Genomic DNA, 23,888 nt, shown 5'->3' with positions numbered 1-23,888 from the left:
CCGGCCAGGACTTGGACCCTGCTCCAGCTAGCATGGTGCTAGCCATCGATGAACTGCCTCAGGCCCCAGTATCCTCAATGGACATTGCTGCTGCAACAGCTAAAGACAATGTACTTGCTCGCGTTTTGAACTGGGTGTGGAGGGGGTGGCTGGCAGGAAATGTGGAGCCGGAGTTCAAGCCATTCAGGGCGCGCCAAAACGAGCTTTCGGTGTCGAAAGGGTGTGTGTTGTGGGGAAACCGGGTGGTGGTGCCCGTCAAACTCCGAGAAAAGGTTTTGGAATCTTTACATGAGGGCCATCCCGGCATGGTCCACATGAAGGCGCTGGCACGGGGGTATGTCTGGTGGCCCGGCTTAGATGCCGACATCGAAGAGTGGGTAAGAGTATGTATTCCTTGTCAACAGGCTAGGCCCAAGCCTCCTACCGCAACACCACAGTGATGAGAACCTGCAGGGAAGCCATGGTCCAGGCTTCACCTGGATTTTGCGGGGCCTGTGCAGGGGCAAATGTTCCTTCTGATTGTTGACGCGTACTCGAAGTGGCTGGAGGTTGCGCACATGCACTCCACCTCTTCGATCGCTGTCATCAATGTGCTGCGCCGTTTGTTCTCCACCCACAGGCTACCGGACGTGCTGGTGAGTGACAACAGCACGCAGTTTACCTCTAGGGAGTTTGCCCAGTTTCTGTCCGACAACGGGATTAGGCACCTGACGTCGGCCCCCTTTCACCCGGCCTCTAACGGCCAAGCGGAGAGAATGGTCAGGACGACCAAGGAAGCCCTAGCAAAGTTAACGCAAGGCAATTAGGGGGTAAAACTGGCTTCATTCCTACTGCGCCAGCATGTTACCCCGTGCTCTTCTACAGGCCTCAGCCTGGTCGAGCTGCTGATTGGGCGCCGCCTCACCACCCTTTTAGATCACCTACACCCAGATCTGAATGATCTGAAGCCCCGGCAGCAGAGTGCGCTCCCTAAGATCCGCACTTATGAACCAGGCGACAAGGTGTTCTGCAGGAATTATGCAGGGGGTCACTTGTGGCTACTAGCCACTGTAACTGAGAGTATTAGTTCACGAATGTACGTGGTCGAGCTTGCAGATGGCCGCAAGTGGCGACGCTTAGGCAGTGGTGGGCAAAGGAATGCCTAGACTCCCAGCCGGCTGAGTCCCCCAAACCAGAGGACCGTCCCAGACCTCCTCCAGAGGTGAGTACTGCCAAGCCCAGTACTGTCCCAGAAGTAGGGCAGACCCCTACCTTCGGACCCGCAACAGAGGACGGAAGTGTACCTGACTCTGAGATCCCAGAGTCAAGCAGGGCCCCCCAAGCTGAATTGTGTCCTGAGCCTGTACCGCTACGCAGGTCTCAGCGGGTGCACCGAGCACCAACCTACCTAAGTGATTACGAATGTAAATGAATGTTTTTACTTAGGGGGGAGGAATTTGTAATGTATATTCAATAGCTGCCATTGCAATACATGAATCATCTAATTGGCTTGCCATGTAAAGCTTCGTCCTGGGGTAGGATCCAAATCCATCCAATCACATTGCTAGCCCAGGAAGAACCAACCAATCACTGGTCAGCAAGCTCCCTGAGCGGGAACATCCGTGATTGGTCCTTATGTATACAGCCTTATTGGTTGATAATTGTATAGTAAGCGTGGCTACATTAGCTGGGAGTATCAGATGTTGATCCGTGTTGGAGTTGTGTTCGAGTTGTTGAATAAAGCTGAATCTTTGCTGAATCACTCTCCGACTACTTTGTTAAGCGAGTGACTTAACAGACATGATAGAACTTCTGGGTTTTACCCTGGAGATCCCTTCCAACTCTATGATTCTACGTGGAAGTGACATCACATTGTACATTACATCACTAATTATTTTGATTTTTCTCTGCCACTCATAGGAGAAAGAAGAGCGGGCTACCAATGGGAGACCTCTCACCATAGTGAGAGACTTGGCGAACATAACAAGCTATGTCCCTACCCCAAACAAACAAACAAAAAATTAATAAGAAGATCCAGAATTTTCTAAGCATCTAAACAGCAACAACTAAAAGCCAGTTTGGTGTAGTGGTTAAGTGCATGGACTCTAATCTGGGAGCACCGGGTTTGATTCCCCACTCCTCCACTTGCAGCTGCTGGATGACCTTGGGCAAGCCATAGTTCTGATAAGAGCTATCCTTGAAAAAGAACAGTTTCTGTCAGAGCTCTCTCAGCCCCACCTACCTCACAGGGTGTCTGTTGTGGGGAGGGGAAGGGAAAGGAGCTTGTAAGCCGCTTTGAGACTCCTTTGGGTAGTGAAGGGTGGGGTATATATCCAATCTCTTCTTCTTCTTCTCTTCTCTTCCTAGCCTCTTTTAATGTTCTAAAAAAAAATCATAGTCCCAGTCGTTGGCAAGTCTCTAGATAAGCAGTCTTATAATTGTGTGACTACCTGCAGGAAAGCATATCTTCAAGCAAATGAAATAATAAGGAAAGTTCACTCCTTGGCAAAGGGGACAGATTAGATTATTTTTCCAATGCAATGAAGGTTACCAAGCTCACTTGTGGTTTCTGTGCATCTCATTTTAAGGGAATCATACAAACCCTGATTCAGCTTTAGTATGTGTATCACCCTACTGAAAGGTGTGCAAAGTTGCCCTTGAGATGTGACACAGAACAAGAAGTGAAAATATTGTCAGTCCAGCTAAGGATGATTTTTCTGGGCTAAAGCTTACCATGTTTTCTTTGAGAGAGAGCCTACTGATTTCAATAACTTATTTCCAAGAAAATCCACAACACGTAATTTACAGCAGGATCCAGTTTAAGTTAAGCACTTTTTAAGTCCTATTAATTTCAAAGGGAGAATTAATCATGTGTTAAGCACCGTTAAGTACCGCTGATTTCAGTGGAGAGAGATTAAACCAGTGGGACTTAAAGGTGCTTAACTTTGACTAGATTGTACCTGCAATGTTTAAGTAAAACCCTCATTATTGGCCCTATTTTGCAACAGAATAGAACACAGAAGGGTAATGTCTCACAGCTTGGTTATCGAGGTTCTTTGCTTACACTGAAATCACAGTCCACAGTGCAAACACAGTAAGAACCCTAAAGGTCAAAAACCCCGGATTAAAGGTAGGTTTTTATTTACCTCTGGAAGCTTTGAGCTCAATCCCTTTCCCTTTGAAGTCTCTGACATAATTCCCCTTGCTATCGATAGAAACAGAAGTAGACCTCTTTTTGAAACTGAAGCTTACTTCACAAAAATGTCTCATGGGAAAACCAAAAAGTTTCCTTTCCTGGTCCATTTCTCTTCCACTAGGGTTTTCTTTTACTAGAAAGGACATCAATTCCTACTATCAATGACATCACTTTTAAAATAAAACTTGTAACTGCCATTTTTAAATTAAGTGTTCCGCACATACCAAATTAATACACTGGTTTTTTATCTCCAGTGTGTTTTACATTTTTTATTTGAAGTTTCTTTCCGTGTACCACTTGATAGAGGGCCATGCACTGACACCAAATATGTGGCCTCTTGGCAAACTCAGCAATTCATCTTCCACAGCTCTCTCTCTCTAGGAAACGAGGAGTAAGTTCACATGCAGAGGTCATTTCGGGGGGGAACGCGGGGGAACCCAGTTCCCCCGGGTGAGGTGCAGGGGGCGGGGCACATGACGAAGCCCTGCCCCCTGCTTCCGGCCGCCCCGCTTCCAGCCCTCATTCAGCCAGGAGGAGGCAGGAGAAGAGGGAGGGTAAGTTGCTTCCTCCCTGCCTCTCCCCACCCCTGCCTGCCTGGGGCCAGGAAGGGCCTTGGCGGGGCTTCCTCGCACTCCTGCTGGCCTTGCAGGTCCACCGCCAGGCCCCTGATGTCAGGGGGTGTGGCATATGCTAATGAGTTATGCTAATGAGTCCCCCTAGCTCTTTTTCTACGAAATGACCCCTGATCACATGAATGAGAGGAGGTCCTTCCTCTTGCCCATGTACCCATCTTTGTCCGTTCCTCCATCTTATCAACTCACTTCAAGAAAAACAAGGAAGGAGAGAGGAAGGTAGAGAGGAAGGCAGGCAGATTTGGCACTGGGGTCACCAGTTGCCATACAGACCTTCTTGGGGTTGTCAATGGACCAAATAAAAATGACCTGGAAAATGACCTGACCTATTCCTGTGCCTTTTACAACAACTTGACAGGCAGAAATCATCAGTAAGGCTTTTCACAGCATGGAAATAAGCAAGATCACCTACTACCAGCTGTTAAAAGCAGGGCTGCAGAGGGCAGTTGAGAAGTAGACCTCATTCATTGTGATCTCTAATCAGGAGCAATAAAATGGGAATGAGTTTGTCCAATAACCTGGCGGCATAACTAAGTGACCTTTACCCAGTTCTAATGTTATCAAAGTGAGAGGTGAGTCTCATCATAGTGGCTAAAGAGGCTTGAACGGCCCTTCTTTCCTTTTCCATCTTGGTATTGATTTAGAAGATACTGCTGTTCCATTTGAAAATACACAGTGCCACTCCAATATTAACTACAAATTTATGAAAGCAGGCCAATGAATGGTATCTCAGTCACTGTCTCCCCCCCCCCCTTTCTGCAGAGTGACTACATACTGAGGGACAGACATGGGGGACTGGAAATAGGCCTTGCTTATGGTTCTCAGCCTCCAGGTGGGGCCTGGAGTTCTTCTAAAATTACAGCTGATCTTCAAACTACAGAGATCTATTCTCCTGGAGAAAATGGTGGTTTCAGAGAGTGGACTCTAGTTTAGGACATCACATTCTTGCCAAGCTTCCCCTTCTCCAGACTTTGTTCTCCCTAGGCTTCAGGAACTTCCCAAATCTTCAGGAATTTCTCAACCTGGAGATCTCCTGCTATTACAATTAATCTCCTAACAACCAAGATCAGTTCCCCTGGAGAAAATGGCTAGTCTGGAGGGAGGACTCTGTAGCATTATACCCTGTTGAGGTCCCTCCCATCCTCAAACTCCACCCTACCCAGGCTTCACCTTCAAAATCTCCAGGTATTTCCCAACCCAGACCTGGCAACCCTATTGGCAACTCTAGTGTTGGTCTTCTCCACAATCACCTTTCTGCTAATCTGCAGAATGAGTGGCTTTTTTCCAGAGCAGAGAGGCCAAGGGATACTTGTTTACCTTTTGATAAGCCCAGGTAGAAAAGTGTATTCTATTCATACAGCTTTTAATCACTGTAGTCTCTGACTCTCTCTTCATGTGGCATATTAACACAAGAAGCCAGTGAGAAAGCTTTTCTTTTTGAAAAAGGACTGTATGATACTTCCATTGATCTTTCAGACATCAGAACATGCATCACACACACACACACACACACACACACACACACATATAATTGCCCTAACGCTCTGGCCATTTCCAGCTCTCCCATTGGCTGTGCTGTGCACTCCATCAGACATTGTCCCATCAAACGCCACTCAAGAGTACTTGCGTGCCATTGGCTGGGTGCTGGGTCTGCTCCTCTCCCCCGCCCACTGCCAGCCTGGACACTCTTCCCTCACAGAATAAACTGCCAAAAACGGCTGTCTTTCCTGATGAAGACAGTTCTCCTGCTTGGCTCCTGTGGGACTAACTTTTCCCTCAGGGGCTGTTGCTAAGCAAACAAGCTTGGTTCTGTCAGTGAAAAGGCAAAGCAAGGAGGCCTTTTTCAGGCCTTTGTGGGAAACCCATTGGGGCCAGTCCTGACTAGGTTTGCCATCTCCAGGTTGGGAAATTCCTGGAGATTTTGTGGTGGAGTCTATGGGAGCCAGAGGTTGGGGTGGGGAGAGGCCTCAGCTGAATAGAATGCCATAGAGCCCACCCTCCAAAGCAGCTCTTTTCTCCAGGGGGAGGAGAGATCTGTTGTCTGGAGTTCAGTTGTGATACCCGGCAATCTTCAGGCTCTACCTGGAGGATGGCTACCCTAGGCGTAGCAGTTAGCGCTTCAGAGCAGAGTCTGCCAGACCCAGGTTTTTGCTGCTGAGTGGGTGATTTCAGACCAGTCACAGACTTTCAGCCTAACCTACCTTACAGGGTGGGGTTGTTGTGCAGATCAAAAGGGGGAGAGAAGAATGATGTGAGCTGCTTTGGTCTCCACTGTAGAGAAAGACTACTTTTCCTCCTGGGGAACCATTGCTGCCAATTTCCAGGTGAGGGCTGGAGATCACTCAGAATTAAAACTGCTCTCCAGATGGCAGAGTTTAGCTCCCCTGGAAAAAATGACTGCTTTGCAGGGTGGACTCTGTGTCATCATACCCTGCTGAGGTTGCTTCCCTTCTGCTTGGGTCCCCACTGTGGAGAAAGACTGTAGTTTTCCTGGGTAGAGGCTGGAGGTGGGGGGGGAGATGGAAAGCTGAAGTCAGAGGGGCAGATAACAGTAGGTTGATGGTTGGCTGGGAAGGAGACAGGGTTGCCACGTCCAGGTTGGGAAATTCAGGGGTGGAGCCTGAAGAGGGTTGGGTTTGAGGACGGGTGGGACCTCAGACAGGTACAATGCCATAGACTCCACAGACAGGTAAAATGCCATAGACTCCAATGCCATAGAGAGCCAGTTTGGTATAGTGGTTAAGTGTGCGGACTCTAATCTGGGAGAACCAGGTTTGATCCCCCACTCCTCCACTTGCACCTGGCTGGATGACCTTGGGCAAGCTGTAGTTCTGATAAGAGCTGTTCTTGAAAAAGAGCAGTTTCTGTCAAGAGGTCTCTCAGCCCCACCTACCTCACAAGGTGTCTGGTGGGGAGGGGAAGGGAAAGGAGTTTGTAAGCCGCTCTGAGACACCTTTGCATAGTGAAGGGCAGGGTATAAATCCAATCTCCTCCTCCTCCTCCACACCAACCATTTCCTCCTGGGGACCATTGCTGCCAATCTCCAGGTGAGGGCTGGAGTATTAAAACTGCTCTCCAGATGGTAGAGATCAGTTCCCCTGGAGAAAATGGCTGCTTTACAGGGTGGACTCTGTGTCATTATAACCTGCTGAGGTCGCTTCCCTCCTGCTTGGGTCCCCATTGTGGGGAAAGACTGTAGTTTTCATAGATAGAGGCTGCAGGTTGCGGGGGGGAGATGGAAAGCTGAAGTCAGAGGGGCAGATAAAGGAAGGTTGATGGTTGGCTGGGAAGGAGATAGGGTTGTCACATCCAGGTTAGGAAATTCCTGGAGATTTGCGGGGTGGAGCCTGGATAGGGTGGGGTTTGAGGACAGGTGGGTACTCAGACAAGTACAATGCCATAGACTCCACCCTCCAAACCAGCCATTTCCTCCTGGGGAACCATTGTTGCCAATCTCCAGGGGAGTATATCAAAATGAGAGCTCACGGGAGGAGATTGTATCAATATAAAGACACTCTGTGAATGAATTACGAACAAAAGCTGAAAGATTATATTGTGCAAAACAATTCAAACAGTTCTAAAACTTTGTTAAAGTTCAACAAACTCTTATATATTCTTAAAGAGATAGGATAAAAAAGTACTTCATACAAAGGGAAAACTCAAGTAAAGTCCACAAATCCTTTGTATAAAGACAAACTTCAGGAAAGCAAAGGTTCTACGTCTTGTATGAGCAGCAGCTGTACACGGCTGGCTTCACGGCCACGTTCACGTTTTGCTTCTTCAGATAGCTGGTACTCATTAGCTGTGAAACTGAAAATATACTTTTATGTCACATCCACTAAATTACAACATATTCACTACATCCCCAGTTGTCAGCACATACATACTCACTGAAATAAAGTTTCAACAATTCTCCTTCAACTAGTTCACCATTCACTTCACTGACAGGTTCTCTTTCTGTCGATTAGGCGTCTGCAATAGTGGTGGTGGTTAACCCACAGCATTCACCATTAAGTATGCACTGACAACCTGGAGTCACAATATTTTGACACAACTTACATCAGTACATAATATCCTATTTTATATTTTTTCATTTCTAAGAATAAAATTTCTAATGAAATTGGTGGGTGACCAAAGGAAGGAGGGCTGGAGATCACTCAGAACTACAACTGCTCTTCAGATGTCAGAGATCAGTTCCCCAGGAGAAAATGGTAAGCTCAGTGTCATCATACCCAGCTGAGGTCACCACAGAAAATTGACACTGAGTGCCTGAGGCCAGGGCACCCACCCACAGTCTCTTTCTAGAGTTTGTTGTATTTATTTCCACAATGGGCCTTATTCCTAGTTGTATTATAATTTAATAGTTTATAACATAGCAGTTTATGCTGTTCCCACGGTGTAGCTAAGTGCAAGTTTTAATACCAGATTGCTAGAGAGAAATTTCTTCAGAAGGAGCCTAGATGAAGTGTCAGTTCTTCATCTTCACTGGGAAAAGAACTCGGCTTTAGGGTTGCCAACATCCAAGTGGTGGGTGGAGATCGCCTGGGATTTTAACTGTTCTCCGGGTGACAGTGAGTTCACCTGAAGAAAATTGCCACTTTGGAAGGTGGACTATGGCAGTATACCCTATTGAAGTCTCTCCCCTCCCCAAACCTTGCCTTCCTCAGGCTTCACGCCTCAAATCTCCAGCTATTTCCCAATTCAAAGCTGGCAACCCTATTTGGTTGCAGTGGGCTTTTTCCCCATGAAAAGAGAGGCCTCCGCTGTTCAATTGTGAATACCTGTAGTGGAAAACAGATGGCCAAAGGGGTAGGAAAATGTCAGAATAAATAAGAGGAAGAGAGCTTATGGTAGCAGTTAAAAAGACAACGGCATGAGAATCACGATGGATGTTTAGACTTTATCCATCTGACAGAGGAACGAGTAAACCGATATTATTAAAGGTGCTGCTTCTGTTATTGCTTGCTAGAAAATTTGTTCTGACATATCTGATTTTTCTCCCATTTTCATCATTTTTTGGTTGTTGCATGGAATTGTAATATACCGAAGTTGTTCTGGGAAAATATAATAATGTCTGAAAGCATATTTGCTGTGATGTAATCCTTGGAACCTCTGTTCTTATCCAAAAAGGACTCCTGTTCCCATAACACAAAGAAGTCAAAGGATAGCTGTTTACCTCCACTTCCCTGTCTCGGTCTTTTTTCTCCTGCTGTGCTCAAAAGTACAACTATAAATGTTGCCAGGTTTTTTAAAAACTTTGAGTGACAATCAAATACTAAAAGGCAAAACGGGAGAGTTAATTTTCTAAAGCCCTTTGATACAGTGTATTAGCAATTATTGTCAATACAAAAACAGTGCCGTTAATTTTATATTGTGTGTGTTGTCAAAATGATAAAAGGCAGCCATTGCCCTTGGGCTTCTCCCTTCCCAGATGGGTAGCTATTCGGCAGTGGCTCTCAGGGCTGGCCCAAACATGCCTGGCACTCTAGGCAGCCACTTGACCTTCTTCCCTCCCCCTAGGCCTGATAAGAAACTGCCACTCATCCTCATCCTTCCTATGAAGAAGCAACTGCCTGTCCTTCACCCCCCTCCCTTCAGGGTGGCAGCAGAGCAAAGCATGACAGGAAGCTGTCGCTTGCCTCCCAGAGAGACAGTCATGATATGAGGGCCAAGCAAGGGAAGGAAGGCTGGGCCCAGCCCCGTAGCTAGGGAATTCTTTGGGAGGGGGCCTTGGGGGGGGGCCGCCAGCTAATTAAATGGAAGTACAGTGCAGGTGGTAAGTTGGAGCATTTTGGGGGCAGCCCTGGAGGGAGGGGGCCCAGAAGAAACACAAGGGGGCCAGGCCCCGTGGGCCCCATGTTAGCTACGGGCCTGGCTGGGCCTATCCCCTCCCTGCTCCCTAATGGAGAAAGTGAAACAGCAGGCTCCCCACGGATGCCTAGTGTGGCTGGGGGGGGGTGCCTCTCAGGGCATTGCTTGCCATAGCAGACCGAGACACTATGGGAGCCTCCCACTGGGAGGAGGGAGGAGAGACAAGAGGGCTGAAAAGCACCCCTCCACCTCTGGTACTCGAGGCAAACGCTTAGAGCTGCTTGGTGGATGGGTTGGCCCCAGGGGTTATTTTACTTTCCTGAATCTGAGGAAAGGTGGCTTGGCTGAATCCAACTGCCATTGGACACCTCCCCTGCCAGAACTGCTTTTATCAACCACCACTCAGATGGATGGGGAGGTGTTTTCTACACATAGCCAATGCTCCCTCTATGCTGTGGAGTCTTGTGAGCAAAAATTCTACTTTCTGAGCTACTGGCATTAAAGTTGTGAGAGAGGGATGTGTGGCTGCTGCATAAATTAGTTTGCTCTGGCGCCATCCTTCCTGAGCTAAGACAAAAATCTGTGAGCTGGAAGCTAAAAAACTGTGAGCTAGCTCACACTAACTCAGCTTAGAGGGAGAACTGCACATAGATGGGTTTTGTGGGTGTTTCCCCACTGCTGCAGCAGCTGCAAATACAGTACAGGGCCAGAGGCTTCCACATGGCAGGTTTCCATGCATTTACCCTGTCCAGTTCCCTGCAGTGGCCATAAGGAAAAAGGCAAAGGAGCCTGAGACTTACTTTTTAAAACTGAAAGTTGGTAATTGGACAGCCTGTTGGACAGCCTGACAGACAGATTATGGCATAATGCTAATGATATAACAAAATGCCAATTACTTTTTTTTTTTTTTAAGCTCTCTGGTCATGTGTGGTGAAATGGCCACAATCGAAGACTGGGCTGGGAAATGGTGTCAATGTGGGTGGGACTGGAAGGATCCAGACTTTCCCACTCACATGGGTACTAACCCAGTTCTGCTATGATATTTCCCAAATATTGCAGCAACGAGGCTTGGGAAAGACTGCAGAAAATATAGGAAAGTCATGAAGGTGTGTGGAAGCACCACAATGCTTCCCAAAATACAAGCTGGGACAAGCAACCTGTGTGCAAATGATCAAATATAGATCTGATAGTTCAGTCCCCTTCGTTATCTTTGCTGTTACCAACAGCAATTATGAAAATTTCTCAAACTGTCTCCTGCACTGAGAATTCCACCCGGTCAGTATGTAACCTTTATGTAAGTTATTTAGGGCGCTTTCACACATGCTAAATAACACACTTTCAGTCCACTTTCAATGTGCTTTGCAACTTGATTTTACTGTGTGAAATGGCAAAATCCACTTGCAAACTGTCACTGAAATGGATTGAAACTGCATTATTTAGCCTGTTGTGACAGCGCCCTAAAGTTGGTGTCTCAGTTTGATTGCAATCCTCGCAAGGGTGTAGACTTTCCAATTTCCCGGGGGGGGCTGGGGCTCGACCAGAGGCATTGCTTTGCTAGGAGCAAGGGTGGCTCCCGGGGGAGGCTGAGTACCTTCCTGAAAATTTCGGCGGGGGCTCACGCCCCGCCGCCCCCACGAAGATTACGCCTATGAATCCTCTTCTCATTCTCTTTTTCCTGCTTTCATGCCATATGTATTGTATTGTAGACAAGTAGTTGACACTGTAAATCACCCTGGATGCAGTGGCAGAAAAGCTGCATATTCACAAAGTAGATAAAATATAATAAATCAAAGGAGGTGAGACAAGAGAGGTAGTTCACCAGATCATTTGTCAGCCAAGAAGTCGGTTTTTATACCCCAGTTTTCTCTACCCAAAGGAGTTTCAGAGTGGCTTACAATTGCCTTCCCTTCCTCTCCCCACAATGGTCACCTTGTGTCAGGTCAGCCTGAGAGAGTTCTGAGAAAAATTGTGACTGGCCCAAGGTCATCCAGCAGGCATCATGCGGAAGAAAGGTGAATCAAACCCAGTTCTCCAGATTAGAGTCTGCCACTCTTTACAACTACACCATGCTGAAGTTCCTGTTTCTATATGCCAGGTAAAGCCACAAGGGATGGATTACAAAGAAATTCTGTTGACCTGGAAGAGGCACCATTCAGAGAGCTTGGCTGGCTGCTGTAAACTTGTATTTTGATTTTGGATAATACAGTGCTGAGTTCAGAAATAAATAAGGATTTAGCTTTTATACGACACAACAAGCACTCAAAAACTTGGGCCCTTGCATGAAAACCCAGCGCTGACTTGTGGCTATAATGTCAGCATATATCCTTTGACCTTAGCATATGGCAGCTACAACTGGAAGTCAGCACACAAGCACCTTGGAGGTTTCAAGACAATGGTGAATCAGTGATAATTGGAACCTGTTCATCCCTATCCTACCTTTTAGTTTGTAGAGCAAATGTTTGTGTTAGGCAGACAGACATGACATAAAGAGGACGGTTTTCTGGATAATTAACAGGCCACAACTTGATTGAATATGATCTGCAACAGGCAGGTAGCTAACAGCGCCATCCTATGCAGATCCAGAGGAGTTAGCCATGTTAGTCTGTTGCTGCAAAATAGTAAAAAGCCCAGTAGCACCTTTAAGACTAGCAAACTTTATTGTACCATAAGCTTTCGAGAAAACACAGCTCTCTTCATCAGATGCATGGAGGGTGTGAAGAAACTGGCCAGAGATATATAGGTGGTAAGGAGAGGGGGGGAGAGGATGCAGAAAGTGCCATGTAAATGCAAAGCAGTTGCAAAGTCATGAAAAAAGCAGAATGCACAATTCAGGTTGGGTGTGACCCTTTTCTTCTATTGATGAATCTGAATGGAATACCTGAAAGGCAGTTACTTCTGGTAAAGAGATAACCATCCAAAGTCTCAATTCAATCCAAGTCTGACTGAGTCAGATTTACATATGAATTCCAGTTTAGCTGCTTCACATTGGATTTTGGTTTTGAAATGTTTCTGTTGAACTATGGTGACCTTTAAGTCCTTGGTGGAATGTCCTGGTAGATTGAAGTGTTATCCTACTGGTTTCTGGATTTTGCCATTTTTAATGTCAGATTTGTGTCTATTTATTCTTTTGCGTAGAGGTTGGCTGGTTTGTGCTATGTACAGAGCAGAGGGGCATTGTTGGCACATGAGAGCATATATCACATTGGAGGATGAGCAGCTGTAAGAGCCAGGGATTGTGTAGTTGATGGCATTGGGTCCTGTAATTGTATTTTCTGGGTAGATATGTGGGCAAAGTTGGCATCTGGGTCTGTTGCAGTGTCTGCTTCCTGTGTTGGTGACTCTGTTAGATGGTTCTTGATTGTTAGTTAGAAGTCGTTTGAGGTTAGGGGGCTCTCTGTAGGCAAGGAGAGGTCTTCTACCCAGGGCTTGTGAGAGAGAGGCATCATTTTCTAGGATGGGCTATAGATCACTGATGACCTTCGGGGTAGGGCGGGATATAAATCCAAAGATAAATAAAAAATAAATAAATACTTTGGACTGGTTTGAGCTGGGAACTATAGGTGACAACCAATGGTGTTCTGTTGTTGGTTCTTTTTTGGTTTGCCCTGGAGTAGGATGTTTCTGGGTACTAGTCTGGCCCTGTCAATTTGTTTCCTCACTTCATTTGGTGGGTACTGTAGTCCCAAAAATGCTTTTTGTAAATCCCTTAAGTGAGAGTCCCAATCAAGAGCATTGGAGCAGATATAATTGGAACGGAAAGCTTGGCTGTAGATAATCAACCAAGTGGTATGTTTAGGGTGGTAGCTGGAGGCATGATGTAGATATGAGTTACTCCAGTTTACATTCACTGAAATCAACAGTAACTCTGTATAGGATTGCACTGTGATAATTCAACTGTGATACAGTGTGCGTAATAATGAGATGCAGGTCTCCTCTGCTTAAGCATCACTTAAATCCGGGTGACTTAACTCTGGTGCTGAGATTCTGAATAGCCTTCTGTACTGTTCAGTCTCTTTCTTGCCAAATACTAATTGATGCTTAAGGGGAGCCTGCCTGATTCTTTCTCCCTAGCCATAGGTCTTTGGCTCAGGGATCACAGCAGCCCCAAAGGAACTTCCAGACCCAGACCAACATTATCTTAAGATCCTGGTTTGAGGAACATCCCCTTCATCTTTGAAATGATGCCTCATGGTGTTCACTGAGTGGAGTGCTGCTAACGTAACTGCTTTACTCACACCACAATTACCAGTTGTGTCCAAGGAATTCTACCTATTGGACCAACCCAACTAGGGCCCTAGCAAGTCCCTCCCCTGACCTGCAGAGTGAAGTAGGTATAGGGGGGGGGGAATCGTGAATCAACAGATGTATGAAGTAAAACATTCCTACTTGACTGCAAATAGAGACCAGCGTTAAGCCCACTGTCTCAACAAGTCTTCATTCATGCCCTTTGCAAGAATACTACCCGTAGAATGTTGCTGTATTTTAAACCATTTTTCTTATCAACATATCAGTGTGTTTCTGTTCTACCAGCATAATGTGCTGTAACTGATCTATTTTAATTATATTGTTAAATGCTGATATCCATCACTATCCCCCTGTAATTGGAAACATTCCTTATGGTGCATATTAATGTTTCAGTCCTTAGCCTGTCTTTCCTTTCCAAATGTAAGCTGAGTCATGTCCAAGATATTTTATTTTCCTTCTGTACTTTTACGGTATTAAATATGTCCAAACAAAATTAAGCTTTTGGAAATGAGAAGACAGTTTAGCCAGGGTGAAAACAATTTCAGATTACAAAATTAAGACAGTTAGAGATTGTTCCCTCTCCCATTCTATTCTTACTACATTTTTTCAGGGTCCTTTATCTTGCAGACAGACATCCATACATAAATAGGATTGCTTTCTTTTTCAAAAAATTGCCAGATATTTTGCTTTCAAAATGCATAATGATATATAATTTTCTGATTTCTACTGCTGTGTTTATATGGCCGTTGCTATGCCTTCGACAACTTAATAACCTCAAAACACTGTATGCAAAGAAATTAATTGAAAGTACAGATAAATCATTATCATTGGTTAAGAATTTCCATTTTGGAAGTTCTTTTGGAATTCAGTGGTGTGGTAAGAAAATTGTTGCACAGCAAAAATAGGAAACAGCTAGATTCAAAACAGATTTTTTTCTGTTACACTTAACTCACATATTTTCCATAAATTCCAATTAATATATTTGACTCAGTAAATGAAACTGATATGTTGAGACTGCTGCTTAGGTAGTTTGTGCTATGGTATGTAAATCATGGTTTCTGTATATAGGGATCTGTTGGGATGGAAAGATGTTTCTAATAAATATCTACACGTGATGTTGCAGTGAATGGATTTGCAAACCCTGTTGCCTTGGGTCCTGGGAGGCCAGAAATCCTCGTAACCATTCCAAGTCTCAACCTGATCCTGATACCCCCTTCCTTTACTCCTGGGGAGTATTAAAATCAAACCAGGTAATAACTGCTGCCATCAGCAAATCCCCTGCCAAGTGGATTTGAACATCTACCACTTTTTACCTGCATTGTCATTTAGAGTATCTATCTAATTGCTGCATCTCTTGCTTTGCTTGAACCAACTGCGGGGGGGGGGGAATCTACTGCACCTTCACAATTTCAAAATATCATGCTGAAGCAGAATATAGACAAGCTGGAACATGTCTAGAGGAGGGCAACAAAGATGGTGAGGGGTCTGGGGACCAAGTCCTATGAGGAAAGGTTGAAGGAGATCGATATGTGTAGCCTGGAGAGGAAACAATTGACAAGTGATATTGACTGTATATCTTTGATGTATATATTCTAGCAATGGGATGTTTGCGTGAATGGAACAATGTTCACCTGCATGAAGCATGACTTTCTCACTTCCTCTGTCTCACTTTAATCCAAAAGGCCTTCTGGAATGCTGTTCCTTATCTCCTGTTGCCTGAGAGCAACGTTGGGGGGGGGGGCACATTTTAGGCTGCAGCAGGAAAGAGAAGTGAGAAAGTCACGCTCCACAGAAACAAATTGTTCCATCCGCAGAAATGCTCTGGTGGATCAAGGCCAATATCTGGCACATTCTATGAAATCATGATATTTCGCAAGATTGATGGCAAACTCAGGTAAAGTTTGTGAGAAAGCTCTTGGAGGATCTTTTAATGGCAGATATGAGCCATTGGTGATAGGATAGGTTAACAGTCCAAATAAGACTCAGTTATTTCCCCCTAAAAACACAAGCTCCCCACTCTCCCGCTAAATTTCACAGCATTTTTGCTAAGTTGCTTGTTTCATAATGAGACACCTAATAATCTGTCAGCAGTTGGAAAATAAGAACAAAACCAGATGGAATGTTGGGAGTTCTGTGAACTGAACCAGTTCCAGTCAGGAGCATGGAAAAGGGGAAAGACAAGCATTTCTGATCTAAAATTACCTTGTACATTTTCTTCCAGGAAAGCAACACAAGGGCTCAAACTTAAATCTCCTCATACCACTGTCCTAGGTGCAATGAGGACACCCAGATGCATGATTTTCAGAAGAAAAAAAGGGTGGGGGGACCTCTGTTCATGGAACTCCCAGCATAACTAAGTAAGTTATGGCTCAGTAAGACATAATCACTAGAACAAATAATAGTTATAACTAAGGTTTCAATTCTAAGCAGAGTAATGGGGGGATTGCTGCTGTGGTAAAAACCAAACAATGGCGGAGTTGGGAACGGAACAGAATTCAGGCATGAAATTCAGCAGGTGATCTTGGGATGGATAACTGTCCATCAGCCTAACTCACCTTTCAGGCTTGTTCTGAGGATAAAATTGGAAAACTTTTGTACAGGCCACATTGAGATCTTTGAAAAACCATTGAGATGTAAATATAATAAATAAATTAAACAACCTATAAGGATCCACTACCTGGAGCCTCCCTGAAACAGCTTTCTTGTGCTGGCTTGATGTTTTGAGGTAATCTAAGAAACTAACCGTTTTGTGCTCCCTGACTGACCACATAGTCTGGCTTTTACTGATGATGTGGCTATGCATTGCCACGGGACATTCCAAGCAATAGTACTGGTGGTACAGATGTGCATTGGCTTGCTCAGACTGGCAGTGGCTCTCCAAGGTCTCAAACAGAGGCCTTTCACATCACCTACAGCCTGGTCCATTTAATTAGACATGCTGGTGAGTGAACCTGGTACAATCTGCATGCAAAGCAGATGCTCTACCACCGAGCCACAGCCCCTCGTATAGTAATCGCATGCAAAACATTTATCTAACTTTCTAGAAGTGTTGCTACAAATGGGGCTTACATCCATGTAAATGTGCTTTGGATTAAGCTGCAAGCAAGTTTCCATTGATGTTCCAAATGAAAAGAAGCTCCAAGGAAATAAACTTACAAAAATCTGTCCCCCTTTTTCATTTATTTGCAACGCAAAGCCTAGTGGGGGAATGCATTCTTCTGAAGGTCAGCTAGTCTTTAGATAGTTACATAACGACTTCCTACTAAACAGTGGAGTGAGGCAGACCCAACAAATATGCACCATATGCTTATCCCTCGGTCCTTTTTTTGTGCAGTAGTTTTCTGCTGCAGGGGGAAATTGCTGCTTGGTTGAGTCCTTACGCTTTTGTACTTTTTCTCTAGTAATGCAGATATAATAAGATTGCCCTCCACAGTTTTTATTCATGTTCTGTTAAATTCATTTCCCATTAAAGAGCATTTGTAAAGGCCATTACTAGTCATTCCCCCCCCCCCTTCTGCTTGCAATCTTTGCTACTTTGAAAAGACCATTTAGCTGGGCTGGAAGGTGGGTATTCAGAGCCATACACTCGAGAAAGCCTTGGCAACAAGATCAGGGTAATAAAACCTACAGGATATTGCTGGTGAGCTACACAAATGTTTCACCAAAAGCCCAGGCTAACAATCATCATCATCAGTGGCAAGCCAAGGAAAAATCTGGAGAGTCAACCCTTTACAGTGAAAACCTGGGTCTTCTCTGTAGAATACGGAAGGGATTGTTTATTTAAGCCGTTTAAGTCTTTAGTATTTCTGGAGGGAATGGTTTTGGTGGTGATAGATCGAAATATACAGATAACAGTTTTCTACAGAATCCTTCTGTTCACTGTTTTGTCACTTCATTTACACTACAGTTACATTTACTCCACTTAGGGCCTGCTCTTTTCCCCAACAGGAACTGGAAGCAACTTGTATCGTTCTCTTCTCTAACGAAAATGGATCCTCTGTGCCCTTACTAAAGATTACTACAGCTAAAAGACTTGTATTACAACACTGGAAAGATTAAAAGCCCACTCTGGTAAATCAATAGGCTTGCCAGCCCCCAGGTCCCTTGGTTTCAGGGGCTTCCCCCCACCATGGGCCAGCTGGCCAGTGGGGAAATCCCTGCTCCTAAACAGGGACGTCGCCGGGTGACATTCCCAATGTGATGACATCACCTAGAAGTGATATCACATTAGGGATGTTGTGCAGGGATGCTCTGGTATTTGGGCAAACTCTATGGTTTGAGGGCCAAAAAATTGTCATAGAGTTTTGCCCAAATACCAGTGTGTCCCTGTGCAACATCCCCAATGTGATGACATAACTTCTGGGTGATGTCATCGCATCAGGGATGTCACGTGATGTCCCCGCCCACCCCCAGAATGCCCCCCAGATCCCCCCACTGGAGTGATGAGGGGACCTGGCAACCCTATAAATCAAAGGAACAAGGACCTTAGAACTCCACCAATATTTGAACGCATGGCATTTAGATGACAGTTGTGTATGGACTTTGTTAGATCGCCGCTAACAAAGATCCGGAGAGTGATTTCAGCAAAAGTGAACAGCTTTATTGAAGGTTCGAACAAGCACTTGAATAAGTCATAACCAGAACAGTTTAACATTGGGAGCTAGGCTCCTTTTAAACATTTCCGGGCTAACGTAGCCACGCCTCTGTACAATAAACAACCAATGAGGTTGTGCGGATAACATCCAATTAGAGTCTTTCCCTCGCAGGGAACTGGTGCAGTCCTGATTGGTCGCTGTTGTGAAGCGACCAATAGCATGTCGGTTCGGAGGAGCCTTACTCGGGCTCGAGCTTAACATGGGGAGTCAATACGGCGATTCATGTAAGCCTTTTCAATATACTACAGACTTACCTTTAGATATTTGTAAACCATTGATAAAAACTTATGAGTAGATCTGCCATCACTGTTATATTTTTGTCTCTATTTTATGTATTTCTTTTTTCAAAATTTTATTTAGTTGCTGGTTTTAAGTCCCCCCCCCCAGTTTTTTAAAATAAATATTTTTTTAAAAAAACCCCATTCTCCTCCATTTTATCCTGACAACAACCGTGTGAGGTAGGCCAGTCTGAGAGTGTGTGACCCAGTAAGCTTCCATGACAGAGTGGGGATTTGAACCTAACTCTCCTAGATCCTAGTCCAGCACTCCAACCACAACACCACACTGGCTGTCATATAACATACTGCTTTGTAGTATGAGTTTCTTTTGGTGTGACTAGAGCAGTGATACTGAGAAAGGAAACCTGAACAAACTGGCTTGGATCCACCTTTTTGAAGATTTCTGCCCACAGGGGATAACTTTCTCCTGCAGCAGCCCAAAATTCTGCTCCTTGGGAACAGGAGACCCCTTCCTGAAACTGTGTGAGGGGAATTTTTTTAAGGCTGCAGTCGGAGAGGGAGATGAGAAAGTCACATTCTGTGGTGGACATTCTTCCTTCTGCAGAAACCCTGGAGGGATCCAAGACACTCTCTGGACTTTTTTATGGCTGCAATCCTAACAACACATGCTTGGGTGTACGCCTCATTGAATAACAGGAAGTACTTCTTCACACAGTGCATAATCAAATTATGGAACTCGCTGCGCTGCCACATGACGTGGTGATGGCTGCCAACTTTGAAGGCTTTAAAAGGGGAGTAAACAAATTCATGGAGGATGGGAATATCAGTGGCTACTAGTCATGACAGCTATCTACTTCTCCAGTACCCTCCTTCTTTATATCAGCTGCTGGGGAACACAGGCAGGAGGATGCTGTTGCAGTCATCTTACTTGTAGGCTTCCTAGAGGAAGCTGGGTGAGATAGGCCTTAGGTCTGATGCAGCATGGCTCTTCTTACAGTCATATATAAACTTACTTCTAAGTAGGTCTGCTTAGGCTTTATCCTGAGTAAACTTGTGTTTATTGTAGCACTTAGGCAAAAAAATACTAAATGTCCTACACAAAGCATCTGGAATATGGAAATAGAAAAGTATTCTTAATTAAGAAGCTAAGTATGCATTTAACCAATCAAGTTACCTGAAGTTCAGTGAAGAGCTGAGAATAATAGTTGGAAAGGACACATTCTGTTGTCCTAGAAAATCTTAGCAGAAAGAAAAAACTAGAGATGTTGTTCTGGGGCTACTTTAGGAGAAATACCTCAAGAGCAGCTACATTGTTGTCAGGTAAGGTTTGTTCCTTTGTTTTCAGTTTCTGTGAGCATAATTTTGGGATGGTTGCAGGAGCAAATGTTGTCGGATATAACATTAAGTACATGGTTACAACTATGTCAGGTGCTTTTTAGAGTACAGCAGCAGAAGGAAGATAGATCCTGACTATGCTACTCTTCCCTTCTCCAGGGATATTTAAGAGCCTATTTCGGGTTCCTAGTAGACACTGAGTAATTTACAGATGGGCTGGAAACATGCCGTTCTAACTAATCCATTTTTTTTTTTAAAAAAAATGTTAGGCAACAATATTCTCATGTAAGAAGTGGTAGCTGAGCAGCTCCAGGGATTCCTGGGTGACTCCTCCATCATGGATCCAGTCCAGTCCAGTCCAGCTTCCACCCTTGCCATGGGACAGGCACAGCGCTGGTTGCCCTCATGGACAACCTCTGGAGGCATCTGGATCAAGGTGGGTTGGCACTGCTGTTGCTACTTGATCTAACAGCAGCATTCGACATGGTTGATTATGATCTCTTGTCTCACTGCCTCACTAATGTGAAGATATGAGGGACTGCTTTGCAGTGGCTGTCCTTTCTCCATGGTCAGGGACAGAGAGTGGCACTGGGGGAGAGGGTACCTCTGCATTACCCCTTGATATGCGGCATCCCGCAAGAGGCAATCCTCTACCTGCTGTTATTCAATATCTATGTGCCCCCTCACCCAGTTAATCAGGGGGGTTGGACTGGGCTGTCCTCAGTATGCTAATGACATCCAGCTGTATCTGATGATGGATGGCCAGCTTGGCTCTGCCCCAGAAAATCTGGCCAGGGCCTTAGAGGCCGTGGCTGGATGGATGCAACAGAGGTGGCTGAAACTGAATCCAGTGAAGATGGAGGTCCTGTACCTAGTCATGGGGGGATAGGATCAGGAATCTGACTTCCAGCTCTTGGTGGGGAACCATTGATGCCAACCCTAACAGTAGAGTTGGCAAGTCACGTCGGGGGATCTGCATGTCTTCACAGAATCCTTGCCGCGGGGACAGCGAGACGTGTTGCACCCACCGTTGCCAGGATCTGACGCATAGCATCATGTCCTGGCAACGGTGGTACAACGCGTCTCGCCGTCCCCGCGGCAAGGATTCTGTGAAGACATGCAGATCCCCCGACACGATTTGGTGAGATTTGGCAGGCCTACCAAACAGTAAGGGATTTAGGGGTGCCTCTGGACACCTCCCTTTGTATGGAAGCCCAGGTCACCATGATTGCCAGATCAGCCTTCTATCATCTTCAGTTGGTCAAGCTGGTTCCTTATCTCTCCCTCCAGGACCTCACAACAGTGATCCATGCAATGGTCACTTCCAGATCAGATTACGGCAACTTGCTCTACGTGGCCTACCATTGAGTTTAAACCAAAAGCTTCAGCTTGTGCAAAATGCAGTGGTGCATCTGCTGACTGGGATGTCTATGCAGACACACATTCAGCCAGTGCTGCGCCAATTGCACTGGTCACCAGTTGAATACTTGATCAGATTCCAGGTTATGGTACTATCTTTCAAGGCCAGGAACCAACATACGTACGGGACTGTCTCTCCCCATATGTTCCCCGAAGAGCCTTGCACTCTTCCCAGCAGCACCGCCTGGTAGTCCCCGGCCTGAAGGATGTCTGTCTTGCTTCAACCAGGGCCAGGGCCAGGGCCTTTTCAGCTGTGGCCCCTGCCTGGTGGAACATGCTCCCGGTTAAGATCAGGGTCCTGCAGGATTTATTACAGAGCTTTTCTGCCAGGCCTTTGAATGTGGCAGTGGTTGTACAAATGATGCTGGCCTTCCCTGCTTAATTCAATCAATCTGCTGCCTCACTGCCTAGAGCACTACCTATACCAACTTGACGTTAGCACCAGCTGACCCTGGTTACTTGAGAGAAACGTGCCCTCCCTGACATTGTTGCAGCATGCACTGTATTTAGGAATTGTTAAACTGCCATCAGGTATTATTAAGCAACACATTAGATTACATGATTTGATGTGTTTATGAATTATTATTTATTGTTCTTATCATATGTTGTGAGCCACTGTGAGCCCATTTGTGGGACAGGATGGGATAGAAACTAAATAAAATAAATAAATAAAATTTGAAAAAAACAACAACAGTTAATCCTTGGTCATTTCTGGCTTGTTGCATTTTACAAAGGAGTGGGATTAGGAGGGGGAGAGAAAGGACAAAACAGATAACGTATGTGCTAGGGATGTTTTCCAACCAGCAGGCAGTGCTGGTCTTGCCACTGAAGAGAACTGTGCTGCTGGGTTCTGTGCACAGTATTTCTGTCAATCACTGTGATGTCTCAGTGACTTGGGCTGGGCTTTCTGGATTCTATATGAATAGCAGGAGCACCACAGTCTTCTTGTGCTTAGTACTTTCTCTACAGAGACCCTGTTAATAGATTCTTCTATAGTTACCATTGCTACTGTGTGATGTAGCTTTGTGTGACAGGGTATGATTTGTTATAGTGGATTAAGTGTTGTTACATAGGTGGCATTTGAGATGATCCCTGTTTCATTTTCAATTTCCTCAAATTGTGTGTATATGTATTACCATAGTCTGGCACACATTTTAGGGTGAATGCATGTAGAACATACACTTGATTTTTCTTTGTATGTGTGTTGAGTAATTCTTATGTTACATTCAATGCATGTATGTTTGAATGTGCCCCTTAAACTCCATGTTTATCCAGGTACTGGTCAACGGCTTAATTTTTAAAGTGAATGTGCCTTAGCTCTTCCCTACATACACATGTATGTGCATGGTGTATATGCATTCACTGTAACTTAGGAACAAAACCAGGGATATTTCACAAATCAAATTACATAGAAAGCACACACATGGATAGCCTGTTACTCTCTCTCTCTGTGTGTGACTCATTGCAGTATATACACACTAAAAAGTGGTTTCCACCAAGCACTATTATCCCAATACTTAATTGCCATCAAACACTCATACTCCCTGTCTGTTCAATGCAAACTTATGTGCCTGCTCTAACATACTACCAACCTTTCTTGGGGTTGCCCAATGTCTCTCTGTGCAATGGGAATTTTAACTGCCTATAAAATTCTCCAGATACTTTCTCTTGGGGTACAATACCAGAGAAATTCATTTGAATTTGTTGTGTCTTACTTGTCATTGTTTTAAAGACAGTGACACTTTCTCCTGTTTGTCTGGAATGTGGTGGGCCATATTCTCTGGGTGATCCTTGGAATTTTCATCAACATTGGGAGTGTTAAGTACAGGGTTCTGGACGCATTGTGGTGAACAGCTCTACTTTATTTGGTGATTTCAGGAACACTACAAGGACAAACTCCAGGGCAGTTGCCCTGTGTTTAAGTATGCAATCACCACACCCCAAACACACCCCACTCCCAACAATAGGCTATTTACATAACACTGTTTCTCTATTGGTCTATTCCAGGATCCTAGTAAGCTATTGTTCGGGGGGAACAAGCTTAACCAGATGCAGGTACTAGTTCAGGGACGACTCTGGCTCAATATACAACAGGGAGGAAAGCAGAAACAATTACTGTTGGAAGTGTGTTCTGTGCTGAAGCTAATAGAAGCAAATAATTCAGAATAACAAGAAGGGATATGTGCAATAACTCTCTAAATATGTTACTGTTGCTTCAATGCTATGAGGATACAGAAATAGATGTGAAGTAGATAGTTTCTTCAAACTCACAGCAACAAAATGTTCCTGAGGTAAGTATGACTAGGCCCCAACATATGCAAATTTTCAACTAGGAATGGGCAGCTGGGCAAAAATATATATCCTGATAGAACACAGG

General features: G+C 45.0%; 1 protein-coding gene across 1 annotated transcript in view; it reads left to right on the top strand.

Annotated features, from left to right (window-relative positions):
• The first annotated feature begins 557 nt into the window (after nt 1-557).
• Nucleotides 558-23,888, top strand: part of LOC107110236 (uncharacterized protein K02A2.6-like) — a 72,807-nt gene continuing 49,476 nt past the window's right edge. The window contains exons 1-2 of the mRNA XM_015411022.1: nt 558-798; nt 865-1,075. Of these exons, the coding sequence (XP_015266508.1) occupies nt 558-798; nt 865-1,075 (452 nt within the window). The remainder of the gene's footprint in view (nt 799-864; nt 1,076-23,888) is intronic.

Source organism: Gekko japonicus, unplaced genomic scaffold, assembly GCF_001447785.1.
Source record: "Gekko japonicus isolate JY-2015 unplaced genomic scaffold, Gekko_japonicus_V1.1 scaffold164, whole genome shotgun sequence".
Taxonomy (NCBI): domain Eukaryota; kingdom Metazoa; phylum Chordata; class Lepidosauria; order Squamata; family Gekkonidae; genus Gekko; species Gekko japonicus.
This window is presented reverse-complemented; position numbering and strand designations above follow the sequence as displayed.